We start from the raw sequence: 20,601 nt of genomic DNA, 5'->3' as shown, positions 1-20,601 counted from the left end.
TATGATGATGAAATTACTATGTTAACCCCGAGTACTCCTCTTGCTTTTGGTAAAATTTAAGCCATGTATGAAAAGCTATGTGCACAAAATTTGTTTTTCTAAATTTTTTTCAGAAAGTGATTTGTGCTTACCTGCCAGGAGTTACAAAAAAGAGTGATAAAAATTGTTTTGTCTGCCAGTCCTTCTGCACTCAGTTACATAACCCAGGGCTTCACACATTTCTGTTTGCAAGCAGGATTGTCTCTGGAGATTTTGAATAAAAATATTGGTAGGAGATTGCTGGTCCCAAAGATGGACAGTCACACAGGTGTATAGATACCTTCTTCTCAGAATATAATTGAGAATAAGCAATTGCTCTGCACAGAGGAGCTTCCATACAGAAAAGTCTGGACTACTCAGGAGATTTGTACACATTTCCCCAGTGGCCTGCAACAGGGCCAGCTTTTTTTCTCAGTTAGAAAAAATGTTGGCAAAATCTACACAGTAATGAAAAGGAATGAACTGTTGATACGTGCAGTAACATCGGTGAATCTTAAAATAATTATACTGAGTGAAAGAAACTGGACAGAAAAAGAGTACATTCTGTATGATTCCATTTTTATAAAATTGGAAATGCAAACTCATCTGTAGTGACAGAAAGGAGATTAGTGGTTGCCTGGGGATGTGGGGGGTGAAAAGAAGAGGTGATTGTTGATGGACAGATGGATAGAATTACAAAAGGGCACGAGGAAACTTTTGGGGGTGATAGATATTTTCATTATATTGATTATGGTGATAGTTTCGTGGATGTATACATATGTCAACATTTATCAAGTTGTGTACTAGTTTTGTGCAGTTTAATGTTTGTTATACCACATGTACAATAAAGGGGAAATGTATTACTATTGTAAACAGAAATCAACTGTCGCTTGCCATACACAGCAAGTAACTAGGAAAATAAATGCAAATAAAAGAGAACAATGAAAGAAAAACCTACCTTCTTCTATGTAATTTGGGGCATAGGAAAGGCCCCCATGTTTCATAGTTCCGTTCCCATCTGATTTTGATTCTTGAAATATCTTTTTTGATTGGCAGGGAATTATGTTTTAATTGTCAAGAGCAGGAGTTTGAGGAATCGGGCAGACTTGGGTTTGGCCTAGTCATCCGCTAGCTGTGTGCCTTTGGGCAAGACACTCATCCTTTCTAATAGTTTTTTTCCCTGTATGTGAAGTGGGAGGATAGAGGCATAGTATGTATTCAATAAATGGAAGCGATTTTTGTTTCGCATGTTGATTTCCACAAGGTTTAAAATGCAGATATTCTTGGGCGAGAAAACACAATATTTTAAATTCATAGAGGGGCATTTTACTGTGGAAAATCAGAATCAGGAGTGTGGCCTGAAAGAAGAAGAGAAAGATCATTTCACAAAGTGAAAGGAACATAGTGAGGGGCCACAGATGGTTTGTCCAATGCCCGCGTTTTTGTGTGTTCCTCACAGTGGGAATCTAGTACTAGGTGACCTTCTCGTCTGCTTTCTCCGCTTTTGGTACCTCCACTCTTTGCAGGCATTAATTGTTTTGAATTCGTTAGTCTTTTCCTTGTTAAATAGTAATATCATTGTTCATAAGTGCCATATTTCTGATTGCTTATTGAGAAATTCATTCTGGCATTTAGGATGTACTTTGCTTGTTTAGATGTAAGTATATCATTCATCTGTAGAAAAACTTTTTACGTGTTTTGCCTAAATTTAGTTGATAGATCTTATTTTATTTAACTTTATTAGCTCCTATAAACTTAATTAAAAATTAATACATATACTTATGGAAGTGAAAGTTGATTAGTTTAGCCTAAATTGGTCATATTATTGATATGTAAGGTTTTTTTTTTTTTGTAAGGAAGATTAGCCCTGAGCTAATATCCAATGCCAATCCTCCTCTTTTTTCTGAGGAAGATTGACCCTGAGCTAACATCCATGCCCAGCTTCCTCTACTTTTTTATATGGGACACCACCACAGCATGGCTTGACAAGCGGTACATCGGTGCACGTCCGGGATCCGAACCCACGAACCCCGGGTTGCCAAAGCAGAGCACTCGCACTTAACTGCTAGGCCACCAGGCCGGCCCCGATATGTTTGTAAGCCCCCATAAGTTTAAAAGACAATATGTAAGTTTGAAAGATAAATATTTTTTCTTTAACTCTGAGAAGATGTCATTTTCACTTATACGAAATAGCAGACTTACTTGCTTTTCTGTGATCTTGACCTAATTTTTTCCTCTGCCAGGTGGTTGCAAGGATTTGACAGGTGATTGATTTGGTTTTAGAGGGTCTTGGAACTGCACAAAGTGTTTTTCATATTGGAAAAGACATGCCAGTTTTTCACAAGTTTTAAGATTTATTGCCTCCTCCTAACGTGTTGTAAATTAATTTGTTTGCTATTTATTTTACTCAGAATGTAGTAATTGGTGTCATTAGCTGAAGGGCAAATTTGATCACAAGAAAGGGTAGACTGCCTTTTAACACTCTGTTTTTATTTGGCTTCTTTGCAGGACTGGACATTAGATGGGTAGACTGCTACTTTCCTTTTACTCATCCTTCCTTCGAGATGGAGATCAACTTCCGTGGAGAATGGCTGGAAGTTCTTGGCTGTGGGGTGATGGAACAACAGCTGGTAAATTCAGGTAGAAAAGAATCCAGCATTTTATTTACAGACTCTCTTGAAAAACGCTCTTCTCATTTAACTTCATTTACATATGCATTTACGTCCTCCTGTAGGGATAGCATCACCATCTTTCTCCCCTCATATTGCCCTCCAGATTTATCTCTGACACTTAACTCTGGAAGGACTTAATTTCTCCCATCTAATTTTGCAAAGGCTTCTTGTTTTTGAACGTCTTCCTTGTCAGCACTTACGAGTTGGAGCTGTACTCGTGATTTCCTATTTGTTGCTAGGTTGCTTTGTAATTGCCCAATAGGCGTTCAATGCATGTCACGTGAGTGCAGTTTGTCTTCCAAAGTATTTAAGAACAAAGCCAGTGGATAATCCTATTTTGTTCTTATTGCATTTAGAATAGTGCCCCAACTTCAGCAGATATTTCATAAATACAGTAAAACACAATATAAAAATACTTGGGCCTGAATCAACAACGGAAAAAAACCTGGGAAAGTGACAAAAATGTGGAGATTAAACAACATGCTACTGAACAACCAGTGGATCATTGATGAAATTAAAGGAGAAATCAAAAACTATCTGGAAACAAACAAAAAAGAAAATATGCCATACCAAATCATATGGGATGCAGCAAAAGCGGTCCTGAGAGGGAAATTCATAGCGATACAAGCGCACCTTAACAGACAAGAAAAAGCCCAAATAAGCAACCTTAAATTACACCTAATAGAACTAGAAAAAGAAGAACAAACAAAGCCCAAAGTCAGCAGAAGGAGAGAAATAATGAAAATCAGAGCAGAAATAAATGAAATTGAGACCAAAAAAATAGTAGAAAGGCTCAATGAAACAACGAGTTGGTTATTGGAGAAGATAAACAAAATTGACAAACCCTTAGCCAGACTTACTAAGAAAAAAAGAGAAAAGCCTCAAATAAATAAAATTAGAAATGAAAGAGGAGAAATTACAATGGATACCACAGAAATACAAAGGATTATAAGAGAATACTATGAGAAATTGTATGCCATAAATTGGACAATCTAGAAGAAATGGATAAATTCTTAGACTCACACAACCTCCCAAACTTGAACCAAGAAGAAATGGAGAATCTGAATAGTCCAATCACAAGTAAAGAGATTGAAATAGTAATCAAAAACCTCCCCAAAAATAAAAGTCCAGGACCAGATGGCTTCTCTAGTGAATTTTACCAAACATTCAAAGAAGATTTAATACCCATCCTTCTCAAACTATTCCCGAAAAATAGAGGAAGATGGAATGCTTCCTGAATCATTCTATGAGGCCAACATCACTCTGATACCAAAACCAGACAAAGACAATACAAAGAAGGAAAATTACAGGCCAATATCGCCGATGAACATAGATGCAAAAATCCTCAACAAAATATTGGCAAACTGAATACAGCAGTACATTAAAAAGATCATAAACCATGATCAAGTGGGATTTATACCAGGGACGCAGGGATGGCTCAACACTTGCAAATCAATCAACGTGATACACCACATCAACAAAACAAAGAATAAAACAACATGGTCATCTTAATAGACACTGAGAAGGCATTTGACAAGATACAACATCCATTTATGATAAAAACTCGCAACAAAATGGGTATCGAAGGAAAGTACCTCAACATAATAAAGGCTATTTATGACAAACCCACAGCCAATATCATACTCAACAGGGAAAGACTGAAAGCCATTCCTCTGAGAACAGGAATGAGGCAGGGCTGCCCATTCTCACCACTCCTATTCAACATAGTACTGGAAGTTTTGGCCAGAGCAATTAGGCAAGAAAAAGGCATAAAAGGAGTCCAAATAGGCAACGAAGAAGTGAAACTCTCACTATTTGCAGATGACATGATTTTATATATAGAAAACCGTAAAGAATCCGTTGGAAAACTATTAGAAATAATCAACAACTACAGCAAAGTCGCAGGGTACAAAATCAATCTGCAAAAATCAGTGGCTTTTCTGTATGCTAATAACGAACTAACAGAAAGAGAGCTCAAAAAGATAATACCATTTACAATTGCATCCAAAAGAATAAAATATCTTGGAATAAATCTTACCAAGGAGGTGAAAGACCTATACAATGAAAACTATAAGACATTATTGAAAGAAATCGATGATGACATAAAGAAATGGAAAGACATCCCATGCATGGATTGGAAGAATAAACATAGTTAAAATATCTATGTTACCAAAAGCAATCTACAGGTTCAATGCAATCCCAATCAGAATCCCAATGACATTCTTCACAGAAATAGAAAAAGAATACTAAGATTCATTCATATGGGGCAACAAAAGACCCCGAATAGCTAAAGCAATCCTAAGAAAAAAGAACAAAGCAGGAGGCATCACAATCCCTGACTTCAAAACATACTGGAAAGCAATGGTAATCAAAACAGCGTGGTACTGGTACAAAAATAGACACACAGATCAATGGAACAGAAATGAAAGCCCAGAAATAAAACCACACATATACAGACAGCTAATTTTCGACAAAGGAGCTAAGAACATAGAATGGAGAAAGGAAAGTCTCTTCATTAAATGGTGTTGGGAAAACTGGACAGCCACATGCAAAAGAACGAAAGTGGACCATCTGCTATCGCCTTTCACAAAAATTAACTCAAAATGGATCAAAGACCTGAAGGTGAGACCTGAAACTATAAAACTCATAGAAGAAAATATAGGCAACACACTATTTGACATTGGTCATAAAGGAATCTTTTCGGGTGCCATGCCTACCCAGACTAGAGAAACTAAAGAAAAAATAAACAAGTGGGACTTTATCAGATTAAAGAGCTTCTACAAGACAAATGAAACCAGAATCAAGATGAACAGACAACCCACAGCTGGGAGAAAATATTTGCAAAACATATATCTGACAAGGAGTTAATATCCGTAATATATAAAGAACTCACACAACTGAACAACAAAAAAACAGCCACCCTGATCAAAAAATGGGCAGAGGAAATGAACAGACACTTCTCCAAAGAAGATATACAGATGGCCAATAGGCACATGAACAGATGTTCAACATCAGTAATCATCAGGGAAATGCAAATCAAAACAACACTAAGATATAACCTCACGCCCGTTAGAATAGCTGTAATCACCAAGACAAAAAACAACAAATGTTGGAGAGGGCGTGGAGAAATGGGAACCCTCATACACAGCTGGTGGGAATGCAAACTGGTACAGCCTCTATGGAAAATCGTATGGAGATTCCTCAAAGAATTAAAATAGAAATACCCTATGATCCAGCTCTCCCACTACTGGGAATCTATCCAACGAACCTGAAATCAACAATCCAAAGAGGCTTATGCACACCTATGTTCACTGCAGCATTATTCACTGTAGCCAAGAAGTAGAAGCAACGTAAGTGTCCCTCCACTGTTGATTGGATCAAGAAGGTGTGGTATATATATACAATGGAATACCACTCAGCCATAAAAAAAGACAAAATCGTCCCATTTGCAACAACATGGATGGTCCTGGAGGGTATTGTGTTAAGCGAAATAAGCCAGAAAGGGAAAGACAAACACTGTATGATCTCACTTATATGTGGAATATAAACCAACACATGGACAGAGAAAACTGTATTGTGGTTACCAGGGGCAATGGGGGTGGGGGGTGGGCACAAGGGGTGAAGGGAGACATATATATGGTGATGGACAAACAAAAATATATATCCCAAAATTTCACAACGTTATAAACTATTGAAACATCAATACAAAAAAAAATGCTTGGGCCTGTAGTGTTTAGTCGTTGGCCACCCTCAGTGGTTGCAGTGCCCACCTGATTGAGGGTAAGTGGGAAACGAGGTCTTTGATTAAATTCTACCTGTATCTATAGGTACTTGAGAAAGATCTTTCTAGCTCTTTCTGCAGGACCATTGCTTAATAAAAATGATTATTTTTAAATATAATTTCAGAGCTGTGTGTTTTTTAAAAAGCCACCATCTGAATTTAATTGAAAAAATGTTTTTTCAAAGTATTAAGTTCTCCAGGGGAATTTGGTTGGGATTGGGCATTTGAGCAGGGGCTCACTGTACATCTGTTAAGTGGAGGAGAACTGATTTGGATTGTACTGTCCCGTATCCACCTCCTGCCTCCTGCATGCTCCCTAGGAGGACATTTGCTCTGTGGCCTTGTAGGGTGGCTCTGGCTCAGAGTTCGTTACAGGGCCTCCTGCAGCAGAATGGAGAAGACTGGTCCCTCTTGGTGACTAAGAAATGTGGATAGACCGTGGGTAAGGTCATGGGCTTAGAGAATAAGAAGGGAGTGAGACAGAACTGATCAGGTGGCAGTGATGTGCAGGAGTTTGTGTTACCTGGGCTGGGAGACCAGAGGCCGGGCCTTCCCTTCTTACTCTTAGGTAACCTCCGTCCACGGGGCCTGCACTCAGTCAGCTCACAGATTCCTCTCCATTCTGGAATGGAGGGCTTGGGGGAAAGCCCAGCACAGTGCCAGATGCTACTTGGATGGCTTTTAGATATTAGAAGGTCTGTCCTAGGGAAGAGGGAGCAGAGAGATCGCAAATTAGGGCCTATGAGTAAAAGGTGTGAGGCCTGGGCTTGGATGTCTGAAACACCAAGGTTTTTGTTACTGCTCTCTCTATTGAAAGCTGTGTGTCTTCAGGCAAGTTGCTTCACCCCTGTGAGTCTTGGTTTTCTCATAGTTAACCTTGATACCTCTCTCAAGGTTTCATTATAAGGATTAATTGAGGTGATATGTCTAAAGTGCTTAGCACAGGTCTGGCACATAGTAAACATTTGATAAAAATTAATTGTTGATGTTGTTTTTTAAAAAGTTTTTCAAATGATTAGAGCCATTTATCAACAGAGAGTCCCTTTAATAGGAAATATTTAAACAAAAGCTGTCCTGCAAGTCATAGAAACCATCTCTAACCAGTTGGAACTAGATTATTTCTTTGATCTTAATCATCTCTGTATCCATAATTCTAGATTGAGTGATTGATTTTAGAAAGAAAAAGAAAATTACGAGTAATAAACAGGAAAATCAGCCTAATAGTGTATATGGATCTTAATAGAAACACAAAATACTGGAAGCAAATATGTAAGATTTAATCTCTTCTTGAGTAGGAGCTAACTTCAAATACTTTCGTGGTATTTTTGTTTGTTTTGTTTTGTTTTTTAGACAAAAGATTTGAAGGAATCCTGGGCTTCCTCCCAGGAGTGCCAGTGTCAGGGGGCCAGAACTAGGAAAGCAAATCAGGGGATGATCAGCTGACCTATCAGTTGTCACTTGGAATTGTGCTTCCTTGTACATTTTCCAGTATCCTTGATGGGTTTTTATGAAATTTATTCACACAGTAATTGGCTGAATATAGTTATCGGAAACAGGTTTCCAAGTCGTTATTGCACATTAATGAGACTGCTGTTCTACAATTAGATCAGTCATATCAGGTATTCTTGAAGGAAATGGCAAAGTGAAAAAAGCAGAGAAGTAAAAAAAAAAAAGACACCTAAGATGCAAATATGTTTGGAAGAGTCGCAGTAGTGGTAGGATGTGCTTTAAGCTGTCGAGAAATTGTACACACAAAATTTAAATATCTTGCAAGAGAGTAAGACTAAAGAAAAGGAAGAAGAGACAAATTTATGAAAGAAATTCTGTGTAGGTTTTGCTATTTGAAGTTGAAGTTATTATGACAAATTCTGCTCTGTGTTCTCAGACGTGAATGTGTTTTGACATCTGTAGTTAAAATTTTTAAACTGTGTGGCTGGCAGTCACTAACCACAGACATTTTGCAAGTACAGCTAGTTTTCTGTTTTCTGAGTTCCCACGGCCTAGAGAAAGACTGTGTACACTTCGTCTCCTTAGTTCTGTTTTGCCACTCTTTCTATCTTTTCTCCTACATTTTCATCCCTTCCCTCCTCTCCACTCCCCCTTCCCCTTCCCTCCCCTACCTTTTTTAATAGAACTTCCAAGAAACAATAAAATTGATGGTTGTAGATTCTTATTCTTTAAAGTTCGTGTAGAGGTACAGGTAAGTGCTGAAATAATTGGAACCAAGGAAGCTGATAGAGCAGTAATACTAACAGACATCACTTGAGCCCTTACTGTATGCCCTCATCTCACCAAATGCTTTAGATGCTTTCTTTCATTTAACCTTGATAACCAGTCTCTGAGGTAGATGCTGTTATAATCCCGTTTTACAGAGCCTGAGAAAGGTCATCAGGATCAAATAGCTAGATGGTGGTAGTGCGACTTGCCCAAATCTTTCTGACAACAGTTAACTACTATGCTATGCTACCCGAATAGTAAATTGCATGATTTTGAAGTGGCTAGAAATTCATTTCAAATAAATTATTCTATCTGACACAGAATAAAGAACTGAAACCAAAGGAAACAAACAACAGAAAATGAACTGTATTTGTTCTATAGTTATTTGTTACCTCTGAGGAAGGGCTATGCCACCATGTATATTATCTCCTGTGAGAGAGTGCATTTAGTTAAAGCACGAAATTAGATTGCTAATTTGAACAGTCACCACAAACACTTTATTACACGTTTTAGTTGACTATGGCATATATGTGCTTTTGTGCTGAATTAGATATGGCTTTTCCAGATTTTGTGTGCAGAATAAGGTAATATCTTATAGAATTTTACTTTATTTCTTCCTCTTTAAGTTATAGTGTCTTTACCATTGCTTTCAGACTCCTTACATTTAGTAATTGTGATGTGGGTGGTGACTGTTGTCAGGATGATTTGATTGTTTTTTTCTTGAGGAGGTTTTTTGAGGACAGTGCTGAGTCACGTCCCCAAATACTACACACTTATTTCCCATTGGGCTGACTCAAGCTGCTAATGTCTTTTCAGATAGCACATAGAGCACAAACATCTGAGACCATCACCAGGGTGACTATGTGCCATGATCACGCCAGGAAGGAATTTACCATTTATTGAGCCCCTCTGAAATTTAGAAGACTGTATATAGGCCAGAGGGGAGAAAAGGCTTTAAAGTGGAAATAACTTTTTAAAAACAGAATCGCCTTCTTTACCTCTTTGTTAAAGTTTGAAAATTGACTTTTTTTTTTTTTTTTTTGTGAGGAGATCAGCCCTGTGCTAACATCCGCCAATCCTCCTCTTTTTTTTGCTGAGGAAGACGGCCCTGGGCTAACATCTGTGCCCATCTTCCTCCACTTTATATGGGACGCCGCCACAGCATGGCTTGCCAAGCAGTGCATCGGTGCGCGCCCGGGATCCGAACCAGCGAACCCCGGGCCGCCACAGCAGAGCGCGCGCACTTAACCGCTTGCGCCACCGGGCCGGCCCCATGAAAATTGACTCTTTTGAGGAAAGCTTGTAAATATGTACATGAACACTTTCCAGTTTTAAACAATCATTTTTTTGTTCATTTGTGAAATATTTCTTGAATTCCTTCTAAGGCTATAGAAAAGTGAATAAACATTGTCCTTGCCTTTGAGAATAGCACAGCACACACAGACATAAAAATAAATGATTACAGTACCATGTGGTAAGTATTCATAACAGAGTACAGTGGGCAGAATGGGGAGGAGGAAGGGGTTGGAGAAGACCGTGCCAAGCCCTTGTCCTGGTTACATTCAGGATGGAATATTGGTGATAGGGGTATTTGAAATGTGCATTCCGGAGTAAGTTAGGTTCTTGTTTGCAAGGAGTTTATCTTTGCTTGGATGCCTAGTTGGCATACCTAATGCTTGTTTCCCTATGTAAATGTAAATCTGTTTCCAGTATATTCCTCTCTTTGGTAGCCAGTCTCTGCTGCCTCTACACACACTTACACCATTCAGTGTTATTGATCTGAGTTGGTGAACTTTTAGATGGTATGGACCAAGACTGTACCAGTATTGTGTTATATACAAGCAGACATGCCATTCATATACTTAGCATCTTTTGTTTGTAAGGCACTGTGCTAGACAAAGAGGAAGATACAAAAATTGGTAATATGTGGCTTCTCCCTGTAAAACTTGGAGAATAGTGAGGAAGATAAGATTATGTAATTAGAGCATGGCAGTATACGTGCCATTCGTGAGATAGAAGTGGAGCTTTATGGGCCGGCCCGGTGGCTTAGCGGTTAAGTGCGTGCGCTCCGCTGCTGGCGGCCCGGGTTCGGGTCCCGGGCGCACACCGACGCACCACTTCTCCGGCCATGCTGAGGCCGCGTCCCACATACAGCAACTAGAAGGATATGCACCTATGACATACAACTATCTCCTGGGGCTTTGGGGGAAAATATAAATAAATAAAAATAAAAATATTAAAAAAAAAAAAAGAAATGGAGCTTTAAGAGATGTGAAGAGGGAACTATGTTCATCAGTTAGATTGGTGGAGGCATTTGAACTAGGCCTTAAATTAAATGGTGGTTCTCAGATGTGTGCCTAGTAATCACCTGGAGAGCTTATTTAAAACTTCTGCTCATAGAGTATCATATTCTGTGGTCTGGGATGGGGACCAAGATGTGCATTTTAAACAAATACCCTGGATAATCCTTTGAATGACCCACACTCTGACCATGCTTTGAAAACCCTGTCTTTAGGATAGGTGGAATGTTTTCTCCAATTTTGTGGGGTATAATTAAAGTATAATGAAGTACACATATTTAAAGTGTACAATGGATTCATTTTTAGCATATGTATATATGCGTGGAACCATCACCACAGTCAAGATAATAAACATTTTCATCATCAACTAATGTTTCCTTGTGCCCTTTTTTTGTTTTGTTTTTTTTCTTTTGTGAGTAAGATTAGCCCTGAGCTAACATCCTTGCCCATCTCCCTCTACTTTATTTGGGATGCTGCCACAGCATCCGAACCTGCGAACCCTGGGCAACTGAAACGGAGCATGTGAATTTAACCGCTATGCCACTGGGCTGGTCCCTCCTTGTGCCTTTTTTTGTAGTCTATCCCTCCCTCCAACCCTGTCTCCAGGCAACCACTCATCTGCCTCTCTCATAGATTAGTTTAGATTTTCTAGAATTTTATATAAATGAAATCATATAGTATGTATTTTTTATACTTCTTTCCCTCAGCATAGTGATTTTGAGATTTATTCATGATGTTGTATGTATCAATCAGTGTTGTATGTATCAATTCATTCCTTTTTGTTTTGAGTAGTGTTCCATTGTATAGATGTACCCCAATTTGTTTATCCATTCTCTTACTGATGGACATTTAGGTTGTTCCCAGTTTTTGGCTATTACAAATAAAGCTGCTATGAATATTTGTATAAAAGTCTTTATGTGGATATATGTTTCCATTTCTCTTGAGGAGAAAAACCTTGGAGTAGAATGTTCTATAAATGTCAAATAAATCAATGTAATTGCATAGTGTTCAGCTCTTCTATGTCTACTGTAGTGTTTTTGGTTTTAGTATTCTATCAGTTTCTCAGAAAAGAGTGTTAAAATTTTCTCCTCTGATTATGGACATTTTGTTCTTTTATTCTGTCAACTTTTCTTCATGTTTTTTGAAGCTATATTATTAGGGGCATACACTTTTATAACTGTTACATCTGCATAAATTGCTACTTTTATCATTATGAAATATCCATCTTTATCTCTGGTAATTTTCTTTTTCTTTAAGTCTGTTTTATTTATGTTAAAATACCCATTCTAGCCTTACCTACCTTCCTCCTCAGTTACCTTTACGTTGTTATAGTTACATGTATAATGTCTACATACATTGAAAACCACACCATTCAATGTTAAACTTTTTGCTCTAAACAGTCATATGCATTTTAAATAACTTAAAAGGAAAATAGTATTCTTTTATATTTATCTAGTTATTTACTGTTTCTCTTGCTCTTCCTTCATTCTTCAAGATTCATGTTTCTTTCTGGTACTTTTTTCCTTCAGTATGGAAAACTTACCTTAGCATTTTTTATAGAACACATCTGTTGTTGATAAGTTTGTTAGTGTTCCTTTATCTGAAAATGTCTTTATTTACCCTTTATCATGAAGGATATTTTCATTGAATACTATAGAATTCTAGATTGATAAATCTTTTTTTGCAACAATTTGAAGATGTTCCATTGTCTTCTCTCTCTATGGTTTCTGCAGAGAAACTCATAATCATTTCAATCATTGTTCACCTGTATGTAATGTTTTATCTTTGTCTAGCTATTTTCAAGATTTTTTTCTTTATCTTTGGTTTTCAGCAGTGTGATTTTGATGTTTCTAGGTTTGTTTTTCTTTGAGTTTATCTGTTTTTAGGTTCACTGAGCTTGAATCTATAAATTTATGTCTCACCAATTTGGAGAAGTTTCTGCTCATTGTTTCTTCAGATAATTTTTCTGTCTCAATCTTTTCCTCCTCCCCTTCTGGAACTCAAATTACACCCATGTTAGATCTTTTGATTTTATCCCAAAAGATCCCAAGACTCTGTTCACCTTTTCCTATCTTTTTCTCTCTGTTTTTCATATTGAATAATTTCTATTGATTCATCTCCATGTTTATTGACTTTTTCTTCTATCATTTCCACTCTGCGTCCTTGGTCATCAAATACATTTTTTTATATCATATGTTTTTTTAGTTTTAAAATTTGTATTTTGTTACTTTTTTTTTTTTTTTTGGTTGCTACTTCTCTGTTGAGAATTTCTATATTTTTAGTTCTAAAGTATGTTTTTCTTTACATCATGGAGCATGGTTACAATAGTTGCTTTAAAATATCTGCCTGAGAGTTCCAACATCTAGATCATCTCAAGATTGACTTCTGTTGAGAATTGGTCACATTTTTCTTGTTCTTTGTCAAATAATTTTGGATTGTATGCTGGACATTGTCGGTGGTAAGTTGTGTACACTCTGTGTCCTATTATAATCCTGTGAAGACTATTGATATTTCATTTTAGTAGATGATCAGCCTGATGAGTTTTAGGCCTTAGTTCTGACTTGTTTGCTGTGGGCAGTGATTCACATCTCAGTGTAAGTCTTTGCTTTGCTGATTTGTGTCCATCCTGCGCATGTGTACTTCAGAAGTTAATCTGAAGCTTGTGTGAATGGTGCAAATCTCAGTTCAGTTTCCTCAGCTTTTGCTATGCTGGTTTGAGCCTGTGCTATGCATGTGTAGCTCAGGGGTTACGTTGACATTTGTGCAGGTAGAATTAGGGCATCCCCTTCTGGCTCCCTTCACTCTAGCTCACAGAAGCCCTTTACCTGTGTACAGAAAGCCAGGTTTCTCTGCATGTCTTAGCTGTGCATCTCTGCAACTGGGGCCCACCTTTGGGGCAAAAGCATGTAAGAAAAAAACCAAAAACCAAAAAACATGAAATTCATCCTGTGCAGGTCACTTCTAAGTTTTGACTCTCAAATAAAATTTGCCTGTTTGTTTACCTTTCAGATTGCTCTCTTAGTTGTTTTGTATACTTGTTCAGAGATTTCAGTTGTAGTTAGAGTGAGGGATAGTGGGCTTATGCCCCCATAGTGGAACCCAACTCTAGGTTGGATTGTGAAGACACTCTAGGTGAAAGGATAATTGCATGACATAACTATGTGGTGCCAGAAAAGTGTGGGCATATTGGCTTTAGTGTATATTTAATACTTCAACTTTATTAGTCAGAATTAAGCTGAGTGAATTTTTGAGGTAAAACGATCAGTTGAGACTGTCTAAGATCTGGCACACTCTGGTTCCTTCCCTAACTTTCACTGTCTTCCTCTTTTCTTTCTCCCTCTCTCCCTTCCTTTCCTTCATCCTCTTAACTTTCTTGTCTTTAAGTCAGTCTTGGCCCTTTTAGTGCCCTTTCAGAAAAGCAAACAAACACGGATCAGCCCTATGTGTAGGTTTTGCCTTGTAGTCCCTCCTAGTGACATACTTTCAAGTTGTCAGAATAGAGATGTCTGTTCAAATATTTACTTAGCCTTTGTCCTTTTTCCCTTTTCACAATGGGTAATAAGATGGTGAGATTTTTTTTCTCTAATATAAGAGCAATAGGTAATCATTGAAAAAATTAAAATAAAGTATAAGAAAGAAAATAAAAGTAATTACATTGTCACCTAGATCAAACTAAAAATATGCATATATATAATTAGATAAACCTATAAGTAGAAATCATATGATTTTATGAAAGTAGAATACTTTGAATTTTTTTTGTGTTATGCTTTTTCACAACAAATTTGACATGAGTGTCTTTTCATATTATGACTGTCTATCTGCATCTGATCATTGTTGGGTTGCCTAGCCATGGTGAGTGAATCTTTTTGGCCATTTCTGTATTGAAGAGTTGTTGACAATACATAGTCTTTATACATGTGTCCTTGCACATTTGCCTTAGTATTTCCTTGGGATAATTTTATAGAACTGGAATTACTGGCTTTTTCCTCTCCGAGGTTTATGATGTATATTGCCAGATACACACCGGAAAAAAGCACCTGCAGTATTTGAAAGTACCTCTTTTCCCACACCTTCATCAACACTCAACACTATCAATATCTTTGCTCTTTGTATCTAAGAGTGAAAAAGTGTTGTACTGGTATTGTTTTAATTTCCTTTTCTCTGGTTACTAGTACAGTTTAACATGTTTCCAGAAGTTATTGGTTCAGCCTGTTTTCTAATGGCACTTAAAAGAATGCTAGGATATATACTACATGTTTTCTTTTTATTCTCTCACCTCAGATTATAACTTTATTTTTATCTTTATGTTCTTAACATGTACATAGTTTCTATTTTACTGAGGACATCTAAGCCACTTTAAGTGAACTCTTAATTTCCCTCTTCTCCATCACAGAACTTCCCTGTACTTTCATACAGTTTCTCCTCTTTGCTGAGGCTAGTGGCATTGGCTCTGGGCTTTATGCCTGCAGCCCCTTAGAATCTGACTGCATCACTTATCCTCATTTTTCCTACTGCATATTTTCTATTCATTCCTTTAAAAAAATTTTTTAAATTAATTTATTGAGGTGAAATTCACATAACATCAAATTAACTATTTTAAAGAGAATTCAGTGGCATTTAGTATGTTTACAGTGTTGTGCAATCACTACCTCTGTCTAGTTCTCTGTGGTTTCCATTGCTCCAAAGGAAAATCTCTTATCCATTAAGCAGTTTCTCCCTCCATCCCTCCCCCAATACCTCCCATCCCTGGGAACCACAATCAGCAATCTGTCTCTATGAATTTAGCTATTATGATTTCGTATAAATGGAGTCTTACAATATGTGACCTTTTGTATCTGACTTCTTTTACTTAGGGTAATGTTTTGGAGGTACATCTATTGTAGCATATATCAGTGCTTCAGTCCTTTTTGTGAGTGAATAATATTTCGTTGTATGCATATACCACAATTTATCCATTCTTTCCTTGATGGACCTTTGGCCTCTTTCCACATTTTCACTATTTGAATAGTGCTGTTGTGAACACGCATGTACATATACTTGTTTGAATCCCTGTTTTCAGTTCTTTGGGGTATATAAGTAGGATTGGAATTGCTGAGTCATGTGGTAATTCTATGTTTAACTTTTTGAGGAAGTACCAAATTGTCTTCCACAACGACTAAACCCTTTTACATTCCCACCAGCAATATAGGAGGGTTCAATTTCTCCACATCCTTGCCAATGCTTGTTATTTTCTGTTTGCTTTATATTGTTTTAGCCATCCTAGAAGGTGTGAAGTAGTACCTCATTGTGGTTTTGGTTTTCATTTCCCTAATGACTATTAATTTTAAACATCTTTTCATATAGTTTTTAGCCATTTATATATCTTCTTTGGAAAAATGTCTTTTCAAGTCCTTTGCTCATTTTTAAAATTGGGTTGTTTGTCTTTTTGTTGTTGAGTTGTAAGAGGTCTTTATATATTCTGGATATTACACCCTTATCAGATGTATGATTTGTAAATATTTTCTCCAATTCTGTGGGTTGGCTTTTCATTTTCTTTATAATGTCCTTTGAAGCACAAAAGTTTTTAATTTTGATGAAGTCTAATTTATCTGTTCTTTTTCTTCTCTTGCACCTGCTGTTGGTGTCATATCTAAGAATCCTTTGCCAAATCCAAGGTCAAGAAGATTCACTCCTTTGTTTTCTTCTAAGAGTTTCATGGTTTTAACTCTTAAATGTAGGCCATTGATCCATTTTCTGGTAATTGCTGTGTATGGTGTGAGGTAGATCTCCAACTTCATTCTTTTGCATGTGGACATCCAGTTGTTCCAGCACCGTTTGTTGAAGAAACTATTCCTTCCCCATTGAAAGATCTTGGCATCCCTGTCAAAAGTCAGTTAACCATAGATGTATGGTTTTATTTCTGGACTGTCAATTCTATTCCATTGTTCTATGTTTCTGTTCTCATGCCGGTACCACATTGTTTTGATTCTTGTAGCTTCACAGTAAGTTTTGAAATTGGAAAGTGTGAGTCCTCCAACTTTGTCCTTCTTTGATTCATTTTTTACTCTTTGCCATAAACATGCTCAAGTCTCCCTCATTTTTTTAAAAAAATATTTTTTCTTTATCCTTATACTTTATCAGCCAATCTGTCTGTCTGTCTATCTGTCTCTCTCTCTCTGTCTTCCAATTGTTTATTCTGTCAGTCAGTCCAGTATCTACCACCTGGCTTAAGAGATAGGACATTATACAGTTGAAGTCCCCTGTGTGTGCCTCACTTTCAGTATCTTCCCTCTTCCTTTCCCTCCTATGAGCAATCACTGTTCTGAATTTTATGTTATTACCTTGATTTTCATTATAGTTTTACTTTGTATATTGTAAAATAAGTTAGCTTTCTCCAGCTTTTATACTTTAACAAATGAAATCATGCTATATATCCTTTTATGAGTTTTTCATGCAATATTGTGAAGTTCATCCATGTTGTCAAGTGTAGAGTTTTGGTTCATTCATTTTTCACTGCTTAAATTCTGTTAGATGGGTATGCCATAGTCTATTCATCCATTCTTTAGTGGACATTTGATTGTTTCCAATTTTTTTGCTGTTACAAATATTACTGCTGAAAATCCTTTTTTTTTTTTTTTTAAAGATTTTATTTATTTATTTTTTTCCCCCAAAGCCCCAGTAGATAGTTGTATGTCATAGCTGCACATCCTTCTAGTTGCTGTATGTGGGACGCGGCCTCAGCATGGCCGGAGAAGCGGTGCGTCGGTGCGCGCCCGGGATCCGAACCCGGGCTGCCAGCAGCAGAGCGCGCGCACTTAACCGCTAAGCCATGGGGCCGGCCCTGAAAATCCTAATACATCCTGTATGTATAGGTGTAAGAGCTTCTCTAAGGTATATTTTATTGACCAGTGAGTTGCTAAGTCAATACTTATGAGCATCTTGAGCTATTGGATAGCCCCAGATCGTTTCCCAAAGCAGGTGGGCCGCGTACACTGCCCTGAGCCTTTGTGTGAGAGCTCTTGTGGCTCCACATCCTCCTCAACGCTTGAGCTCGTCTCACCTTGTCTTGCCAATCTGGTGGGTTTAAAATAGTATCTCACTGGGGTTTTGTTTGTATTTACCTGATTGCTATTAAGGTTGAACACATTTTTATATATTTATTTGACACTTTTAGTTTTTCTTTTGTTCATTTTGGGGTAGGGCTCATTTTTCTGTCTTTTTTTAATTGCTTGGTAGGAAATCATCATTTATTTTGAATACTAATCATTTATCATTTTTATGCTTTGTATTGTATACTCCAGGTTTGTGGCTTTTCTTTTTCTTTTTTTTTTTTAAGTTGCTTTTTCATAAATGGAATATATATATTTTCTACTTGAGTCGCTTTAGGTTTCTTTATATAACATCATTCTCCAAAAACTTCACTTCATTGAGGAATGTGAGTGGGTGTAAGTTGACAAGTTCTGTAAAGATAACCCTTCTGCTTGTCATGCTTCATTCTGTTAGTTTAAGACTCTGATGTTATTGCTATATCATTTATATTTTCAGCACGGGAATTCTCAATATTTAATGACTTTCAAACATCCACTCTCTCCCTTCTAATGTTCTGTCAGATTTGGTTCCACCCTGGGTGACAGTTTCTCTTGACTGGGAATCTATGCTCTAAGATGTGCTTGTTTGACTAGGAAATGTAGCTTGGAGCTTGCTTGGGGACTCCAATTATACCATTTGCACAGAATTCAATTTGTTTCCTGATATATTTTTTAGTTCTTTCTAATCCTGCTTAGTATCCATGTCACCCCCTCCAATATTTCTGTTATTGTAATAAAAGTAAAGGTTTGGGTAACTTGATTCAAGGTGTGGTATGTGTGGATCCTTGTATCCATGTGCTTTGCCTCCTGACTTTGAAGCACTTTCTTCTGTGGGAGGAGTATACTTCTCTGCCCTGCAGACTTTTGGCTTGGCCACAGCTGCTGTGGCTAAAGGGATATTAGCAGATGTGATACGAAAAGAGGCTTGAAATGTACTTTATTTTGCCCTCTTTTGCTTCCGCCATTGTTATGAGGTGAACCTGAATCGTCTGGTTCTAGAACAGTAAGAAGCATGTGGAGTGGGCCTCAACCAACCCCTGAACCTGAAGCCCAGTCCAGTCTGGACCAGTTGAGCTGCAGCCCTGCAGGCATGTGGTTGTTGTTGCACGTCACTGAGATTTTGTAGTGGTTTGTCCATCTGTAGTAGCTGGCTGATAAAATGTACATTGTGGTTGTCTTGCATGTTTTTTCTCAGCTTACCCAGGGCTCATGATGTGCCTAAGATTCTCTCCTCCAATACCATTTCACAGAATTCACTTATTTCTTTCCAGCTTCTTCTTACTACCTCCCTTTCTAAGTTAGTGAGAAAGATGGTTAAAAAGAGCTTCACTTTTTTTTACTTCCTTCTCTCCCTAGAGAAGCCATTGAAATAGTTTCCCACTATTTTACTGTGTTGTGGTTGTTCCCTAAACCAGACAGGGATCGGGGTGGGATTTATCTGGAAAGTCCTCTCTGGGGGAGTTTTTTGAAATGCTGCTGACATATGGAAGATCTTGTGTGTGTGTGTATGTGTGCACACACATTCTCGTATAACCTTTTTAAAGTTTTAGTGCTAGGTGTCTGACTTTAATCAGTCTAAGGTAGAAAACTGTGGAGTCACTAGAATATAAACTTCATGAGAGCAGGGAACTTTTTGGTTTTGATCACTATTGTATTCCCAGTTTCTAGAACAAGACTCTAGCACACAGTAGGCACTCAGTATACATAATTATAAAATGAATGATGGTTAGACTCCCCCTTCCTCATCCTGATGTTTACTATTCTTCCTCCAAGCTCATTCAAACAGTAAAATGTGGAGAGAAACTGCCCTAGTTTCCCAGACTGGCCGTTGGTCTGCCCTCAGCTTCTCAGTGCAGTGCCTGAGTAACAGGAAGACTCACTGGGAAGCACAAGGGCCTTGGAGGGAGGATCTGCCTACAGCCAGGCCTGGCCACAGTTTGCACTGGAGGTCTTGGGCAAGTCCTAAGGGTCTTAATTTCTTCATCTGTAAAATAAGGGGCTGGGTGATATAATCTCCAGATTTCCTTTTAGCTCTCAGATCCTATGATGCACCCTTCTAAACAAGCCAGAGATTTTTAATATTAATAAAACCCACAGGGGATTGTGTTTTGTTTTATAGCACCACATGGAAAATTGCATAGCAGCAGGACTTTGGTATATATGGTTGGTTAATCAGGTTTCTTCCCCACACCACTTTAAAGAAACTCTCAGAGATTTAAAAAAAAAAAAAGAATACTCATATAATTGAATTTTATTTAAACTATTTATGAAACTCTTGCTTCATGGGATCACTGCAGGTTTGTAGGCAGGTAGTGATGTGCTCCTCAATGGCTCAATTTTATTTTCTCCCTTGCAAAAAGGCAATTTAGAAGTTTAGGAATTATTTATGGTACTGTGGGGATAAACACAATCTGCTGAGTTATTTTTCTTGTGTCATTTTTTTCAAGGTTCCTTTCTGTATTTTAGGCTGGAAGCAATGTCTTCATGAAATGGCTATGTTGTTATATCCATGGATAAAATGAAGTAATGTCATTAAGCAATATTTA

At 37.6% G+C, this 20,601-nt stretch overlaps 1 protein-coding gene across 6 annotated transcripts in view; it reads left to right on the top strand.

The window, feature by feature from the left end:
* FARS2 (phenylalanyl-tRNA synthetase 2, mitochondrial) overlaps positions 1-20,601 on the top strand; it is a 503,346-nt gene that overhangs the window by 172,086 nt on the left and 310,659 nt on the right. For all 6 annotated transcript variants that reach the window (XM_058555329.1, XM_058555331.1, XM_058555328.1 and 3 more), the window contains exon 4: positions 2,527-2,658. In XM_058555329.1, coding sequence (XP_058411312.1) covers positions 2,527-2,658 — 132 coding nt within the window. The remainder of the gene's footprint in view (positions 1-2,526; positions 2,659-20,601) is intronic.

The sequence above is a fragment of the Diceros bicornis genome, chromosome 14, assembly GCF_020826845.1.
Source record: "Diceros bicornis minor isolate mBicDic1 chromosome 14, mDicBic1.mat.cur, whole genome shotgun sequence".
Lineage (NCBI taxonomy): Eukaryota > Metazoa > Chordata > Mammalia > Perissodactyla > Rhinocerotidae > Diceros > Diceros bicornis.
The sequence above is the reverse complement of the archived record's forward strand: the minus strand, read 5'-3'. Positions and strand labels throughout refer to the sequence as shown.